We start from the raw sequence: 18,970 nt of genomic DNA, 5'->3' as shown, positions 1-18,970 counted from the left end.
CCTTTGTGTCTGACTAAAGATTGTTTGTTTTTTTTTGGTCTTGCTGCTGTTTTTAACCTCTGCCTGATCTGTTGGAATCTGCTTTTGCCTTTTGTCCCTTTTTGCTCTGCGTGCCTGGCTTTTTGGACTGATTTCTCTCTTGCGACCTTTTTTGCTTTGCCTTTTGACATTGAGTTTTGGACTGCCCTGTTTGTCTATACATCTGCACATGGATCCTTCTCGAGTTCCTGAGTCTGCTTCGTCACAATGATGGAATATTTGAGTCGTTCCATCATCAGTACATCATTATCATTAGAGTGTCTCTCAGTACTGTAGTTTTCCTCACCTCTGTGAAGCTGGCCCCTCGTGGTCAGAAATTGAATAAAAATGCTACTATGCGTTTGTGCGATTTGGACGTTGAAGGGGTGGAGTAATGTCACTTATTTAACGATAATTTTCGTGCCTATAACTTGATAAATACAACAGCACAAACATTTCTTTTGATGGCACAAACGCAGCGCAAACGAATGAGCCTGTTTGGTGCGATTTAGCTGCTTAAGGGAGGCTCAGTAAAGTCACACATCAAATCTTACTGCTTCAGTCTGCAGAGTCTCTCAGCAGAGATTTACTAGATGATCAGGAAAGAGTTAAAACTAATAAAGTGGCTGAAGCGTTTTTTAAGAGGAAGGATCACTTTTGCTCAGTTTTTATTGCTGTTCAGTATTTGCTCAGTATTATTACTCAGTTACATAATCACATTTATGTAACTTTTGTCATGATTGTTAAATTTCCAGTCTTTCTAATATTTAAATGGAATAATTCACTTAGGATTTGATGCAATGAAAACCTCACATATATTATTCACTTCACAGGAGGCTTTAAAGAGAGGAGTACTCATCAGTGAGTATAATTCAGTGTGTAATGCTTTTATTGTGATGAGCTGATTGTTGATGAAGAATGTTTGTGTTGTAAAGACTGAATGTATTTATCTGTACTGTGTGTTCAGAGTGTTCAGCTGAACATCATCAGCAGAGAGAGTTACTAACACACACTTCAGCTCTGTATGTATCACTGTAGTGTAGAGCTCACAGCAGCCTGAGATGACTGAACATTACTAACACTGTTACCTCATTCACATAGTGTCTCTCTCTCTCTCTCTCTCACTCACTCACTCACTCACTCACTCACACACACACACACACACACACACACACACACATTTGATCTACACACTGATATTGACAGATTACAAAGTGAAGTTCACAGTTTTTCACACTGATTATCATTAATACAAATTTCTGATTATATTAATCATTTCCTCACATGAACTTTAACAGCAGAGTCATGTTTATATCAGCATTTATATTTAATACTGTTCTATGAAGACGATAATGGAGCTAATAATAAAATATTAGTAAATGTTCAGCAGGAATGTGTTTATTACTGAGTTGATTGGATTATTAGAGTAGATTAAAATGTTGCAGATAATCAGCAAAAAGTGTAACCTGATAGCTTGACTATCAATAATCTGTGATCCAGAAACTGAGCACTTTTCTTAACAACACCTTCTTGTCCTTCTATATGGTTTGTGTTATTGCATATTTTCAGTATTTTAAAAGTTGTTTCTTTCTCTCTGATCTGATTCTCCTCCACTTGATGATAGCCTCCATTTTTCAGGTGGGCACATTATTTTAAATAGACCACATTTCCTTAATAATCTACTTAAATATGATTTCAAATTGTATTAATGTCCATTAATAAAAACATTATCCTGTGTAAAAGGTGTGCAGCGTTCATTGTTCATAAAGTTCACATTAATGTGTTTTGCTTCTTTTCTTGAATTTCTTTCATGGTGTTGAGTTGAATGTTATTATAGTCTTAATGCGGATCAGTGGGTCTGTTACTTCTAATGAGCTCATGATCGATGAATGATTCACTATAAAAATTGAAAGTATACAATAACGCTCTCATTCAGTTATTAATAAAATATTGCTGTGATGATCACAGCTCAATCTCTGTAGTGTATCAAATACAGTGAATTACAACAAAGTTTATACATTAAGTTAAAATGATAAGTGTTTGCTTTTATGATGTATTTGTGTCATGAGACTCTCTACTGTTATTAATATCAGCTCTCAGTGTTTCGTACTGACACACCAACAGTGATTTAAACAGAGAAACAGTTATTGATCATATAACATACAGAATGACATCATGCATGAAATCTTCACACTGTTTTCTTCTCATCTGCAGTGGGACATTGAATGGACAGAAGAGCAGAGAATGAAAATGGAGGAATCTGTTCTGTTGACAGGTGAGGATGAACATACATGTTTGTTTTTGTAAGTGTGTGTTTTTAAGGTTATTTTAGTATAATGTATAGTTGACACTATAGGTTTTGTTGAGGTTTTACAGCATTTACTGAGCTTTTACATCAATATATCATATATATCATTATATTGAGAAGTTTACATTAAAGACATTTGGTACTGAACCATCTTTGTGATTCATTTTGAGGATGTTTGTTCTGCTTTTATTATTATTTTTTATTTATTTATTTATTTTTTTACCTATACATTTAGAGGCTTCTCTGTTTCTTTTTCTTATTATGGAATGTTGGATGGATGGATGTTCATATTTGTTCATTTGTAAAAGCTTTTTTCTGTAATATTTCCTTGTCATCATGCGCGTAGACAGCTGGATGCAGAGTCAGTGACTGGTGTTCTTTAAAAGGTCATTCAGATTGACTAGTGCTGTGTGGTCAGTTGTTGGAAAAGATGCAGTGTCCTCATTCACACTAGAGGAGGTGTTTACAGTCTTTACCTTTTCCAGGCTGCTGCTACTCTTTTATATTGGTTTAAATATTAGGACAACAGCAGAGACTGTTAAATTATAACCAGAGATACACTGATATGGGAATTGTGGTTCGATGCAGATATACAATATTTTACATCTGTCTATCTGCTGATACTGATACATAAACACTCATATGCTGTAGAAATTGATACTAGATCTACATTGATTAGCATTACAGAGAAATGTAATATTTATTTCTGTAGGGTTAAAAATGCATTAACATGAATATAATACAGATGTTTTAGCACATTAGCCCTGCGTCTCTTAAACATTCTCCTCTTCCAGAGTAAAATAAATACATCAGTTATCAGTTTGTTTTATCAGTCAAATCTAAACATCTGTCTGATGCCGATATTATTAATAATTTAATAAATTAAATAATAAATTAATAATTTAAGCAAATATCTGCTGATACTGATGTGATTCTGATACCACTGGACATCCAAAATTTTTACAATTTAGTCGAATTTAGTCGATTTGGATATGAAAAAAAATGAAAGAAAATGCAGAGCTAGCTGTGCAGGTGTTTAACAGTGTTAGTGCTTGTTTATAAACAAAACAAACAAAATCCACCTCATTATTCATAAACACTGAATAACATCACAGGGACATTTGATAAACACCCAAATGCTAAGACAACTGAATAGTTCAGGGAAACTATCATAAATGATTTTTTACTTATTTTGTAAATTATAACACACTTCAAACAGGATACAGTTATACTTGATGATTTATTTTATCTTTTGTTATTGTTTGTTTTTTTCTGTTTGGTTTGCACACTGTTTACTGAAGATATGACATTAATCTATTAAATCTGAATCATCATTTCAGAATTAAAAGAGGAGAGACTTTCTCTACTGAAGAACTTAATGAGCTTAATTGAAGAAAAGAAAGCGGAGGAGGAAAAGCTGAAGAGAGCTGAGACTGAACTGGAGAACACAGCCAAACAAACACACAGTAAAGAAGAAGAACTAAAAGAGAGAGACACCATCAGAGAGATCAATCTGGAGATCAGAGAGATGCAGGAAAGAAGAGTGAGAGAAAGAGTGGAGATGAGACAAAGAGAAGAAGAGGAGATCAGAGGAAAGATGAGAGCTGTTGTGGATGATTTGAGGAGCTCAGAGGAGGCAGTTAAAAATATAAAGGAGAGAATAAAACAGCATGAAAAACAAAAACATAAATGGAAGCAAAAGTTATCAGAGGAGAGAAATGAGGAGAAGAGGAGAGAGCTGGAGAGAGAAGTGAAGAGAGAAGATGAGCAGATGAAGGAGGCTGAAGAGGAGCTGAAGAGGATGCAGGAGGAGAGGAGGATGATGGTGAAGAAGCTCAGACTGGAGATGGAGATCAGAGAGAAGAGTGCAGTAAAAGCAGATACACACTTCATCAGGAAGCTGCCTGAACTCATTACTCAGACTGTTATAACAAACAGACAGAAAGAGTTTGATAGAGAGATGAAAGAAATAGATGAGAAGCATGAACTGCTGAGAGAGAAAGAGACTCTACTGGAGATCACAGTGAAGGAGGTGGAAAGCAGTAAAAAGCAGCTGGAGACTCTGAGAAAGGAACTGCAGGAGAAAGACAGACTTCTAGAGGAGAGAAACAAGCAGCTGCAGGAGAGAACAGATCCAGACTCAGCAGCTCCAGCCAGGAGGAGAAACAGCAAAGAGATTGATCCTCCAGACTGTAAGTAACTACTAAGGTTGCTTGAAAACGCTTAAAATAAATTCTTTAAAATATAAATGTATAAAGTGTGCACATTGCTATTAAGAACTGATCACACAGTGTAGTTGTCTAGAAAATTAGAATACAGGCATATATTCCAGGAAAATTTATGATTTAAAATGAAATAAATCATTTGTCATTTATTTTATAATATGTAGCCGTTTAAGACTTTGGTATTTGGTGAGAACAGTAAAACATTAAACAGCAAAATGTTAAACTCTTATGAATTTGTCCCGTTCCAACTTTTTTGGAACGTGTTGCAGGCGCCATATTAGGAACAAGCATGTATTTACAAATAACAATCAAATCCATGTGGTAAAACATTGTGTTTTCATTTTGTTTTCAATTTAATACAAGTAAAAAGACTAATCACAGCTTTGTTTTATAAGCATTTCACATACTTCCTCAACGTTTTTGGAATTGTTTTTTACAGCCCCCTTTCCAAAAACGTTGTGCAAAAATTAAATAAAAACAGAATGCAATGGTGTGCAAATCATTTAAACCCTGGATTTAGTTACAAATAGTATAAATACAACATATCAAATGTGGAAATTAAGAAATTGTATTGAAAAATATATGCCCCTTTTTGAATTTGATGCCAGCAACGTGTTTCAAAAAAGTTGTGAGGGGGTTATGTTTACCACCGTGTTTCATCACCTCTTCTTTTATCAACACTCTGTAAGTATTTGGGAACTGAGGAGACACTGCTGTAGTTTTGAAAGTGAAATGTTTTCAGATTTTTGCTTGATTCAAGATTTTAGCTATTCAACAGTTCGGGGTCTCCTTTGTCATATTTTTCGTTTCATAATGCGCCTGATTTTTTTCAGTGGGTGACAGTTCTGGGCTGCAGGCAGGCCATTTTAGCACCTGGACCCTTTTACTACAGAGCAGAATGTGGTTTGGCAATGTCTTGCAAAGCCTTCCATAAGAAACATGATGGCAGCTCCATATGTTGCTACACAACTTATATATACATGTATTATTCAGCCTTAATGGTGCCATCACTGATCTGCAAGTCTCCAATACAATGTGCGTTAATGCATACTTTGAACTGTGCACTGATAACAAGCCAGAGGGTCCCTCTCCTCTTTAGCCGGATTTAGTGGTGTCCATGATTTCCAAAAAAGGAAAGAGGAGTCTGGGTTTATTTATGTTTTCTTCTTTGCATGATAGAGTTTTACTTGCATTTATGGATGAAGCGATGAACTGTGTTTCAGAAGTGTTCCTGAGCCCATGCAGTGATTTCCACTACAGAATCATGTCTGTTTTAATACAGTGCTACCTGAGGGTCCAAAGATCATGGCCAGCCAATATTATTTTTGGCTTTGTCCCTTGCATACAATGTTCCTCTGGATTTCTGAAACTTTCAATGGTATTATGTACCATAGATGATGATAATCCCCAAGTTCTTTGCTGTTATATGATGAGAAACATTATTCTTGAATATTTGCATTATATGCCCATGCAGTCTTTCACAGAGTGGTGAACCCCTCCTCATCTCTACTTCTGAAAATCCCAGCTTCTCTGGGATGCTCTTTTTTTACCTATTCATGTTACTGACCTGATAGAAATTAACCTATGTTCCACAAGGTTTTTTTTAATACACGACTTTACCAGTCGTTTATTGCCCTTGTCCCAGCTATTTTGAAATGTGTTCCTGGCATCAATTCAAAATGGGCATATATATATATATATATATATATATATATATATATATATATATATATATATATATATATATTTAAAAACTATCATTTTTTTTATCTTCAGCATTTGAAATATTGTCTCAATGAAATATAGGGTTTAATGATATGCATGTCATTGCATTGTGTTTTTATTTAGATTTTTTTAAAATGGGGTTGTACAATACAAATGATTAAGTTGCGTCTGATGTGACTGCTTATACACAAAAGTGTTGTTTTATAGTTTTAACACATACAGAGTTCATCATTTCACTAATATAATCACTTCATCAGCTACAACAATGGCAGCATTTTTGCTTGAATGTTCATGAGCCAGCAGTGGGTAAAAAAACTGTGACTAAAAGCCTGTTTTGAGTACATTTATAGAACTGCAAGGTATGGAACAAAACTGAATAAAAGTAGGATAAATATAGCAGGTGCTGCTGCAGCCATCACTGCAGTAACTCTTTACCTAAAGGAGGAGCAGCTGAGCCTCCATGCTGATCCAGAGGAGATCCAGACTGGGGAGAAAGAGACGCTACTCACTATAATAACTCTTATATTCAGCTGTGGCTTACTGTGATATCCATTGCTATGCTAGATATGAGCCAATATGTCCTTTAACAAACAGACAGAATGCAGTGACCTTCTCCAGATAGTGAATGATTCCAGTTTCAAATGGTATCTTAAAGATTTCTATGAATATAATAATCACCATCACACAGTACGAAATGAAATACCTAATTCTTGTTGATTCACAGTGAGTGGAGAATCCTCTAGTTCAGCCTCTCCAGAGTCAGTTCCTGTATCAGAGCTCAGGCTGGTGCTGCTGGGGAGGACTGGATGTGAGAAGAGAGCAGCAGGAAACACCATCCTGGGCAGAGAGGAGAGGAGCCAGGCTGGAGCGTCTACAGTGAGGCAGCAGAGTGAGAGCAGACAGGGGGAGGTGGCTGGGAGGCAGGTGACTGTGGTGGACACTCCTGACTGGTTCTGTCCTGGACTCTCTCTGGACGAGCTGAGACAGGATGTGGGACTCTGTGTCCGTCTGTCTGCCCCAGGACCCCACGCCTTCCTCCTAGTCATACCAGTGAAGCAGTCTACAGGAGAGGAGAGAGGCATGCTGGAGAAAATGCAGGAGATTTTTGGAGAGAGATGTTGGAGGAACACGATGATCCTTTTCACTGTTACTGATGAAGTCCAAGAGAAGAACATTGAAGAGTTTATCCAGTCAGGAAACCAGGAGGTCCAGAGACTTGTAGAGAAATGTGGGAACAGGTTTCACTGTCTCAGCATTAAGGAGAGTGGAGATGGTTCTCAAATCTCAGAGCTGCTGGAGAAGATAGAGAAGATGGTGGAAGGAAACAGAGAGAAATTCTACAGCAGTGAGATCTACCTGGAGACACAATCTCAGATCAGAGAGATAGAGAGAAGAATTGTGAGAGAAAGAAAGGAGATGAGAGAGAGACAAGAAAGAGAAACTAGAGAGAAACTGGAGAGATGTGTACAGGAGACTTTCATAAAGTTTACAAAATCAACTGCTGACTTTCATACAAAAATAACTCAGCATGAAGAGCGAATAACTAAACTAGAGGGAATACTGAAAGAGGAAAGAGATGAGAGGAGAAAGGTAGAGCTGGAGAGAGAGGTGGAGAGAGAGATTCAGCAGAGGAATGAGGTTCAGTTGGAGCTGGAGAGACTGAAAGAAGAGACTGAAAAGGAGAGGAGAGAGATGGAGGAGAGACACAGACAGGAGATGGAGGAGATCAGAGAGACGTATGAAGGAGAAGCCAAGATGGAGGCAGAGAGGAACCTCATGAAGATCATCCTGCCTGAACTCCAGCAGAGAATCTGGGAAGTCATGACAAAGAAACAGAAAGAGTTTGATTGTAGGATGGATGAAAAGGAGAGAGAGATAGAAACACTGAGATGGAGACTCAGAGAGGGAGTCAGAGAGAGAATCACAGCAGGAGGAGATGATCATCAGGAGGACACTAGAGGACTGTTTAGCAGATTAACACAGCGGCTCCTTTGTATGAGCGCTCGATCAGATCAGTGAGAGTGACTGACTTTCACTCATAGTAAATGCACTGATTTGATAGATTGTATCGCCTGATGGAAAAATGAGCTCAGAATGGATAAATTTGTCCTCTCAGCAATGAGAAACTCAAAACACATTTTAAAATGAGATCAAAACATTTTATTTTAAATCAGTAATTAAGAAAAATAAAACTTATTGTATTTAGGAATTTTATATGTCAGCAATGCAGCAAACACCTTTGAATTTTATTATCATATTAACTCTTAAATTTATTTTTAATTTTACTGTTTGTATCTCCCAGGATGAGAGACCTGATTTGGGTACATATTTTAAAAAATAAAAAATCTCTATATGGTACAGATCTCAAGACACATTTGCATCTTTATTTAGAACAGTATTTTTAGGGAAATGTTTTAACCCTTATTTTTATTCCCCACAGGAATACAGATATTATTCTATTACACTACTCTAAATGTACAGAAAAATATCTACACTTACCTCAAAGTCAGTAGCCTTGAGGCTGTATGCCATCATATTTGTTTTTGTTAAAGATGAGTTTGAAGTGTTGGTGTCAAATCACATGACGTGCTGGTATCTTAATGTATGTTGTCCTTGATGTAAATCTTCAATCTTGCCACAGACAGAGAGTCAGGGGACCTGGGTTCGCAGAAACTATGGTTTTATATGAAGATCTTTGTCCAGTCTGCCACCAACCCCAGGTTGGACCCAGGGCTTTTAACTCTGAATCTCCCCACCCCCAAGAGCATCATACAGAGCAGAGTGGGAGATTTGAATCCTGTTGTAAAAACCTTACTGCCGTAAAACGACCAGTGTTGATGTCGTAAACTGAGTGCTCCGCTCCTCTCCTTAGGACATGTCATAAGCCTGAGCTTGTTCAGTTTGATCAAAGTGCAGTGTGGAAAGCAGCTGAGTGAGATAATCAGATATCAGCTGTTCAGAGAGAATCACACAGAGAAGAGGAGAGAGAGCCTGGAGTGATAGAGAGGAGAGCAGGAGAGCTGAATGATTAGTAAGATGATTTGTAACGTATACTAAAGATATAATGTATATTCAGGGTTGGGTAGTACATGTAAAGATGTTACATTATCAGGATAAAAAAAAAACGTAACTATTCTTTTACAGTTACAGTAAAAAAGACAGTAATCAGATTACAGGCACGTTCTACAAATGAGGTGATTACCAGTAGGATTACATTCAAACCACATACATGTAGACTCGTCACCTTTTGTTTACTGTTTTAATGATAAATATGACCCTTGAATTGTGTAGATTTTAAAAGATTTTTTAACTTGGGGAAGAGGAGAGGAGGAGGCCGATGCCACCAGAAGAGATTTCTGAAGAATCCCCCTCCCCAGTAGCAGTTCACGGCCTTTTCTCTGCCAGTCAATAGAACTTTTAGTAAGCATTTTATTTTTGTCGTCAGAATGTGCAGCAATTTTCTGAAGATATTTGAGTCTTTTAACTCTGCCAGTTACCATATACCAGAGTTCCCTAGTCGAGCAGTACCATGCAGTGGAAAAGCAGCTTTAGTTTATTTGTTTATTTATTTATTTTTAGGATCCCCATTAGCTGCTATTGTGGTAGCCGCTATTCTTCCTGGGGTCTAGTAGACATAATATACATAACAAAAAACAGTGCGGTAACAATGAACAATATATGCCATCCAAACATGAGTAAAAAAGTAAGAAAAACAAAAAAAAAGACTGAGAGAGAAGAGTAAGACAATAGCTTTAGTGAACGTTAACTTGCCAGATTTTACTGCTGGAGTGAGCAAACATTAACGAACAGCTCTGAATCACAAAAAGAGAGTGAAGTCTCATGAGCAGCGAAGTTCGTTTCGTTTTCACAATGATTATTTCTTCCTTCAAAAGTTTTTGAATGATGGGTACAATGTGTTAATTTATGTAAATGTTCATTATTTGTAACTAGGACGATCACCTTCTTCTTACTTTTCGTGTGAAAATACTACCTTTTCAAACTCATAGTGCCTTTGAACTGAAACCATGGAGAGCTGATGTCTGTAAATCCCCATCATCAAAATCCAAGCACAACACACCATCATAAAAACCTTATGAGCCAAAACAGTCTTCAGTGGAGAGAACACAAATGATGGCCAGTTAGTTTTAGAATGGCATCTGTTTGTAATTATATTTAATGAGGGGTCTCAAATGAGATTTCTGCCTGATTGATCTTTTGACTTCAATATGATAAGCAACAGATTTATAACATATTAGGCAAAATCACAGGAGAGCACTATAGTTTTAAACTATATTGCATTTGTATGTTGAACTTGATGACCTGGATCATTCTTCAGCAATTACTTGTTTCCCTGTATTCCCTTTCAGTCTTCTTTCATTTTCCTGTCACACAGTTTTTTTTCCTTGGGAGTTGCCTTGATTTTTGAACTTTGCACTTTTTCCATGATCACAAGTGCACATGTACAAATTTGTCATCTTTATGTTTGAAATGTTTCCGGTATATTTGGTATTTCTCCACTTAGATTTGGCTAAACGTGAGATGAGTGACCGTTTGTGTGAGTCACAATATTTAAGTCACCTATAATCTATTATTCTGCTTCATGAAATACTGCAGTTTTTGGGTTTGCTTTGTGTTAAGTGAAATTCTCAGTGAAATCTCGAAAATGTTGTTGAAATTATTTTTAATGATTTTTATATTTTAACTGTACATGTTAAAAAAGACAAGTGATCCAAAAGTAACCAAAATAATCAGATTACATTACTTGAATATAGTAATAGTATAGTAAACATAAAACATTCAGTTTTAAACCGTAATTCTTGTTTATTAACTATATTAAAATCAGAGCATGACATTTAGCTTTCATTCTTGTTAGATGGAGTTTAAAGATTAGCTCAACAAACAGCTTCTTTACAAACACTGAAGTTCCTACTAAAGCCTGAGTAGACTGATAAATCAATGTGATGATCTAGTTATTTATCTCAGTGTTTCTGAGCTTTTTGTGGGAAGATTGAACTGAACAGTCTCCTCAGTTGAGGACATGAAAGACACAAATGATAAGCTGAGCATCAGTGTTGTACTGGACTTGTGTGTGTTGTGTGGAATGATGTTACATACATGACATTTACTGAAAATCACAGCTACCCTATTTATGGTTAAATGTGCAAGATATGGTGAATTGTTTATAGTATTAATTTAATTGTAATTTTCTAGTACAGTAATTTTGGCAAAAGTGGGACAGTGTTTGACAATATGTAGCTACTGTCAAAATTATATTGAATTTTTGACAAAGTGGATTTTTAGTACTGTCCCACTTTTGATGAATATGCCGGATAAAGTGGGCTCGGGGGACTGTGGAAGCAGCTAAACATTCTAAATGTTTGTGTATGGAAATGTTTTTAGGCTTTTAAAAAGATGTTAATTAGTTAATTAATGATAGATTGTGGTGAAGAAACAGAAAAGAAAAAGGAGTAAAAACAGCCATTAAAGCCATAAAAGCTCTCGGTTTAAGAGGAGTAAAGGAATGAAAGCAGGTTCAGTCCATTTAGATGCTGCTGCCCTCTTGTGGTCAGAGAACAGATTGAATGTTTTAAATGTTCCAAATGTCTCCAGATGTAGTTTAATACAAAACCTCATTCATAAAGAGCTTTTTCTTCAGTCTTTAACATTACAGTGTAGAACAACTCTCAGTTTAATAGAAGTGTAAAGATTCTATATAACAAGAAATATACAGTGTTCTGAAGGCCTGTAGACGTTACTGGAAAAGTGAATAAAGATGTTCCTACATTAGTGTGAGCAGTGCTCTGCATTAGAAACAAACACTGATAAGACACTGAAAGAGCTTTTATAATGTTATCAGTAACTACAGTGTAATATTCACTGATGCTCTGCTTTTGATTCCACATTTACTTCTATCACTTTGCTGAACATCAACAAAATATTTCAGAGCTTTATTGTGAGTCTGAAAGTGTTGATAAGAGTGATAACAGTAGTGATGTTAGCTGAGCTGAGTTTAACACTCATTAATGCTCTTCTCCCCAAAAGACTGTGTGAAGAACATGGCTGCCTGATGAAGAACCTCCTTCATGATGATGATGAAGGTGTGAGTGAGTCTCTCTCTGAATATTCCTGCTGTAACACTGAGTTTAGTCTAAAAGAGGCTCCATCAGTGAACTTCACTCCTTTTATTAGTATGAATATGATGGATTATTGTCTAGCGAGCACATATGGAGCGTTAGCTTGTGAGAAAAACAGTCTGTCATCTGAAGCAGATCATTCAGTTTCCTCATATGAGAACAGATTTCTGCCTGTTATTGTTATTCAGCTTAGAAAGTCAATAAATGGCCTCGTTCAGATGGACTGAGTTGAGAAAGAGCTGCCAGATATTTACAGATATTCCCACATTGAACTCTGTAATTAAAGTCTAAATGGATTATTTCCTTTAGTTCTACGAAGTTCATCACTAAATGTTTTCTCTGCAGTTAAAGCAGAAGAGAAAGAAGTGCTAACCTGCCCTGCCTGCATTAATAAATCACATCATTTTCAACACGGATTTCTGTATAATGATCATTTGTTGACTTTCCATAACGGTTAATAGTCCTTTCTCTTTCTGTTTAATCATCATCACTTTATTATTACTGAGATATTTTACTGAGATTTTACTCCCTTTTTGGAAAAGTTGTTTAGCTGGAAATCCTCGAATCAATCTGGCAACCCAGACTGGCGACTGAATGAAGGTGAAAGTGAAAGTAGTTGCTGCTTCTTTCGCTCTGGACGCTGAAGTGGAGAGTCGTGTGTGAGATTAGTGGAGAGTTTAAACTCGGTCTTATTATTATGGATCTGCTGTTATAGACAACAACCTGATATGAACTGATTTAAAATGTGGACATATTTCACCACCAGCAGCGATATGACTGTATGAAGAACAGCACAGGTGAGAGCAGTTAGCATCATGCTAATCAGGATAAAGATCACTGTGAACATCGAACCTGAGTGGAAAATAAGTATAAATCACTCTCTCTCTCTCTCTCTCTCTCTCTCTGTCTGTCTGTCTGTCTGTCTCTCTCTCTCTCTCTCTCTCTCTCTCTGTCTCTCTGTCTCTCTCTCTCTCTGTCTCTCTCTCTCTCTCTCTCTCTCTGTAGGATTGTATTAGTGTGAATCTGTAGGAGGAGATAAAGAGATAAAAATGGCGGCTGCAAGAAACAGTAAGTTAAACTTCCAGAACCTACAAAAGGTTTTACTGTGAACATCATTAAATAATATTCAATCAGAGAGTTTATTTTTATTGTGGAGACACACGAGACACAACTATTAACGTGTGTGTGTGTGTGTTTGTGTATGTGTGTGTGTGTGTGTGTGTGTGTTTGTGTTTCTACACAGATGAGTTTAAACTCTTTGGACCCCGTGATGGAAAGTTTCAGTCTGGCTCTGCTCTCACTCTCTCCTGTCACCTGTCTCCTGAAATCAGTGCTGTTGCCATGGAGATCAGGTGGTTTAAGGAGACAGACTGTGTTTGTCTCTATAAGAACAGGCAGGTGACAGAGGGGAGGGGCTACGAGGGCAGAGTGAGTCTGTTCACTCAGGAGCTGCAGAGAGGAAACGTCTCCTTACAGATCAGAGACTGTAGATGGTCAGATAGAGGAGTTTATCTGTGTCAGGTCATCATTGGAGACACAACAGAGGAGTGTACAGAAAGAGTGTGGGACGGTAAGTATTCATGAAGGTCACTCTACATAAACTCATCATCATCATCATCATCATCAGCGTCTCAGAAAGAAAGATGAAGAGACAGAAATGAGAAACAGATGTTCAGAATGGTGTTGTGTTCAGATAAAGGAGGTAAAACATACAGAGGATAAATGATGTTAATGTGGAGTGAAGGACAGATGGAGCATTTCAGTAGAAAAAACAGTGACTCTGTTTCTCACTCTGACACTAAACCTCCACATCATGACTGCAGAGTGGAAAACTTACAACTGCAACTCAACTAAAAACTTCTATGAGAACAAAATAAATATTTTAGGTGAAAAAAAAATATATAATTAAAATATCACATGTAATGTGTGACGTCACTACAGAAAAAATCCTGTTCTTAACTAATTAAAGCTGCAGATCCACAAACTACAGACACTAAAAGGGGCGTGTTCAGAGTTGAGCTGCGCGTAGTGAGGAGATAAAACCGAAACTGCGCATCTTTATTCTCACTTCAGTCGTATCTGTGGACTCGCGCGCTGTTCAGACTGGTTGCGCGCGGGGCGGAGTTGACCAATAAAGAGGCGAGTCTCAGTTCTCCGATTCAGACCCTGAACTTCAGCTCATTTCTCTTGAGCGATGTCCACTCCCGCCAGGAGCTGTATTAAGACCAGCGCCCCCGTCTGACCATTTGATGAAACCACAGTATTTCAAACTGAAATTCGTGTCTATAAAATGTATACAAACTAGTCGAGACCAAGTTTTAATATAAATATCATGTAAATGAATGCAAACATTCTTCAAAACAATTAAATATAGATCGTATCTTAATCTTATAATCTCAAAGAGTTTAAGGTGAAGAATGTGAGTGAATGTGATCCCCAGCCTGTAGATCTGGTGATGATGGTGAAGATTATCTAAATGTCTGACCATTTGATGAAACTACAATATTTTAAATTGAAATTCAAGTATTTGAGTGTAAAATACAAACTGTCTGAGACTAAATTTAAATATAAATATCATATATAACTAAAGCTAACATTTATCAAAACAATAAAATAAAAAGTTTATATATATAAATATATATATATATATATATATATATATATATATATATATATATATATATATATATAGATAGATAGATAGATAGATAGATAAGATTAAATCTTATCTTAATCTTCTAATCTTCTAAAGAGTTTAAGATGAAGAATGTGATCTCCAGCCTTTTCTTTAAAGGTACGAATCCTTTACCCTCCAAAAGAATATATTACAATCTCTCTCTCTCTCTCTCTCTCTCTCTACATATATATAGTTTTCATATATTATACTATATTTTCAAGAAAATATTTTCACAGTACCAAATAGTGTTTATTTTCTATTATTCCCATATTGATCATGAATAAATAATAATAATAATAATTATCATGTAAAGGGCATAAAAATTAGTGTTAGAATCTTATATTTATACTCTTTTAGGCTTTTTTTTTCTTCATTCAAAGTTGCTCCCTCTGTCTTTTTCAGAGCTGCAGGTAAAACTAATAAAGAAGCTCCATGTGAGGAACTGATGGGTCTGTTAGTCGTTCATTTAGAGAAAGACTCCATCTTCATGGAGTTGTACTGAAAGCATTGAGTGACAGTTCAGTAGTGAAGGATGAAGAACTACAGTACAGATGAGAAAAGGAGATTCTGATAAGGAGATAAAGAGTTAAAAAGACTCAAATATTATAACTGTAAAAGTGTTTCTCATGGAGATTTGACTAACTTTGTGTTTCCTTCTGTTTTTATTCCACAGCACTGTTGGTAAGTAAATAACTGTGTTTCCTTCTTTCTCTGCTGGTAGTGACTGATTTTATACTCTTATCACATGAACTACATTCAATACAGACATCAAGCAGCTACATAATATTGAGTTTCAGGTAAATTTCACGTGATGAACAAAGTCTCTGATCTCAGAATGAAAGCTTTTGACTTCATCTCCCTCCTTCCTTCCCACAATGCTCCTGTGCATAATCCCACTGCACTGCAGAAATGTAGAGACAGTGAAGTTCACTGATGAGAAAAAACACAACAAATAAAAGCAGTCTGGCTCTGTTGGGAGTGATGTCACTGTTCTTATGTGATGATGGAATATTTGAGTCGTTCATCATCAGTACATCATTATCATTAGAGTGTCTCTCATTACTGTAGTTTTCCTCTCCTCCATTACTGAAAACAGCCCAGAACACACACAGCAGGAGCTTCTGACACACACTCACACACACTATCTGCCTGTTTGATGAGTCTCTATATCAGTGACTCACAACAAGCAGCAAATAATGAAGAGTCAGCAGCTCTGAAAGACTTGATTACTGAGATCCTCTCATCTCCTTCACTTCCATTCACTTCATTTAAGAATGATCAGCTTCTCCTATTCAGTTTGCAGAGTCTCTCAACACAGATTTACTAGATGAACACGAAAGAGTTAAACTAATGTTAAAGAAGCTGAAGTTTGTCTCTCATGACTGCACACATTAAATCTTTAGGCTGTTTTATTCACTTCTACAGTCCGTAATAAGACCGATAAGAGAGGAGAGAATGAAGAAGGAGGAGTGAAAGACACACTGAAACAGACAAGACTAAAACTTTTTTTTTGTACATTGATTCTATAGAAATGAAATTTCTCTTCACAGCTCAGTCCATGAACACAATAACAACTGACTGTGAGAGCAGATTTCCCTCCATCACTGAGTGGAATATTCGGGTTTCATCAGCTGTGTTTGTGTAGTTCCTTAAATAGAGACCTATTTTAATGACCAGTACAGACACTTTCACATAATATCATCAATTAATTATGGCACAGCAGGAAACTAAAGAGAGAGAGAGACAGGCAAAAATTATGATAACAAATATAAAACAGAAACAAAAAAATTCTAAAATGTAACACTGTCAGTCTGTATCAGATCCTCATAAAGAAAAAAAAAACCCAAACAACAGAGCAGCATCGTCCACATTCACTGTGTTGTTAAATGTCCAGTTTTCCTAATATTTAAATATAATAATTCACTTAAGGTTTCATGCATGAAATCATCACATTATATTATTTATTTCACAGTGCGGTTCAGGGACAGAAGCACAGAGAGGTGAGTATAATTCAGTGTGTAAAGCTTTTATTGTGATGAGCTGATTGTTGATGAAGAATGTTTGTGTTGTAAAGACTGAATGTATTTATCTGTACTGTGTGTTCAGAGTGTTCAGCTGAACATCATCAGCAGAGAGAGTTACTAACACACACTTCAGCTCTGTATGTATCACTATAGTGTAGAGCTCCCAGCAGCATCTGATCTACACACTGATACTGACAGATTACAAAGTGAAGTTTTTCACACTGATTGTCATTAATATAATCAGAAATTTGTGTTAGAATAATTTCCTTTTATGAACTTTAACAACAGTGTCACGTTTATATCAGCGTTAATATTTAATACTGTTCTATAAAGGCAATAATGTAGCTATTAATGAAATATGATAACTGGTCAGCTGGATTTTAATGCAGAGTTTTCTGGACAGAACAAACAGGTTGCAAACAGTCAGAGAAGCAGCAGAGAGTCAGACTTATTGAGGAGAGAATCAGACTAACTTCTCAGAAGCTACTGAGCAGCAGATCTCAGACTTTAAACTAGCTTCACTTTTTTGATCTTTTTAATTTGCAGTTTCAGTTTTAGAACTCATTCATTTTTCCTCTCAGACTGAGAATATCAGACATGAAAATGATCTGAAAGAGGAGAAAATTATTACTGTAAAGTGTTTAAAACTCTAACTGTAAATACAGCAGCAGCTAGAGATCTTTAAAGGGCTCATATCCCACGTTGTCTAGTATTTTTTTCCCCCCAAAGTCCACTTATAACATTTGTCTGGTTTTATATATAAAAAAACAGTCAAAATTAATTTTACTTGATCATTTTCCATCCTCTCTTTATCAATTAATGTGCCTCATTAAAAAGCAGTTCAGGCTGAAACAATCAGTGTTAATGGGCGGGGCTAAACTGCTGTTGGCTAAATAGACAGATATATGTAAATGTGTTTTTGTGACGTCACAACCACAGTGAACTCAAAACAGGCTGTATAATAGTTTCTATATATGGACTGTATGAACTGGAGAGTGAACAGCACATTCTGAAACTTTAAATCTGTTGAAAATGATATTTTCTCTGATGTGGGTCTTTAAAACTACACCACAGCTTCATGTCTTACTAAACAAAATACTGATCTAATGTTTTGTCTTATATGTTTTCAGTATTTTAAAAGTTCTTATTTTGTCTCTGATCAGAGTCTCGAGTTGGGGACGTCTTTGTTCGTCAGGTGAGCATATTATTCTACATAGATCACACTTTTAAAAAAGATGGTTCTTCAAAGGTTCTTTAGTAAAGAATATGGTTCTGTATAGAACCATTAACAGCCGACAAACATTTTGCAGGATTAAAGGTTTCTATGCATCATCAATGGTTCTTCAGATTGATGGAGAATGTGTTGTTTATGGCTCTGTATAGAACCTTTTTAAAAAGTTTTCCTCATAGCACCTATAAGGGTTCCTCTATTGTATACAAGCTTGACATAACAGCTGGATGTAACAGTAAAAGAACCGTTTTGTTGCTGTATAGAACGCTTTTCAAAAAGGTCCTAAATAGAACGAAGAACAGCACGTTCTCCATCAATCTGAAGAACTTTTGATGGTGCAGAGAAAGCTTTAATCCTGCAAAGGGCTCTTTGAATGTTCATGGTTCTATATAGAACCCCTTGAAGAACCATCTTTTTAAAATGTTTCCTTAATAATCTGCTTTAATATGATTTTGAAATCTATGAATATAGACATCATTATTGTGTGTAAAAGCTGTTCAGGGCTGATTGTTGATAAAGTCTACATTAGTTTATTTTCTTCTTTTCTGTTGATTCTCTTTCATGGTGTTGAGTTGAGTGTTATTACAGTGTTATTACAGTGTTGATGCTGATCAGTGTTCTGTAAGTG

General features: G+C 36.2%; 1 protein-coding gene across 6 annotated transcripts in view; it reads left to right on the top strand.

Moving 5' to 3' along the window:
* The window catches only part of LOC118802885 (trichohyalin-like), a 77,718-nt gene that overhangs the window by 49,633 nt on the left and 9,115 nt on the right, over positions 1-18,970 (top strand). For 2 of the 6 annotated variants that reach the window (XM_036563308.1, XM_036563302.1), the window contains exons 1-6: positions 13,022-13,207; positions 13,416-13,478; positions 13,654-13,980; positions 15,761-15,768; positions 17,060-17,087; positions 18,275-18,306. In XM_036563308.1, the coding sequence (XP_036419201.1) occupies positions 13,460-13,478; positions 13,654-13,980; positions 15,761-15,768; positions 17,060-17,087; positions 18,275-18,306 (414 nt within the window). In that variant the 5' untranslated portion in view covers positions 13,022-13,207; positions 13,416-13,459. Of the gene's footprint in view, positions 1-851; positions 880-1,642; positions 1,657-2,232; positions 2,294-3,666; positions 4,215-13,021; positions 13,208-13,415; positions 13,479-13,653; positions 13,981-15,760; positions 15,769-17,059; positions 17,088-18,274; positions 18,307-18,970 lie in introns of those variants that run through there. The other 4 variants (XM_036563303.1, XM_036563304.1, XM_036563307.1 and 1 more) reach the window with 3 other exon arrangements.

The sequence above is a fragment of the Colossoma macropomum genome, unplaced genomic scaffold, assembly GCF_904425465.1.
Source record: "Colossoma macropomum unplaced genomic scaffold, Colossoma_macropomum, whole genome shotgun sequence".
In the NCBI taxonomy this organism is placed as follows: Eukaryota; Metazoa; Chordata; class Actinopteri; order Characiformes; family Serrasalmidae; genus Colossoma; species Colossoma macropomum.
The sequence above is the reverse complement of the archived record's forward strand: the minus strand, read 5'-3'. Positions and strand labels throughout refer to the sequence as shown.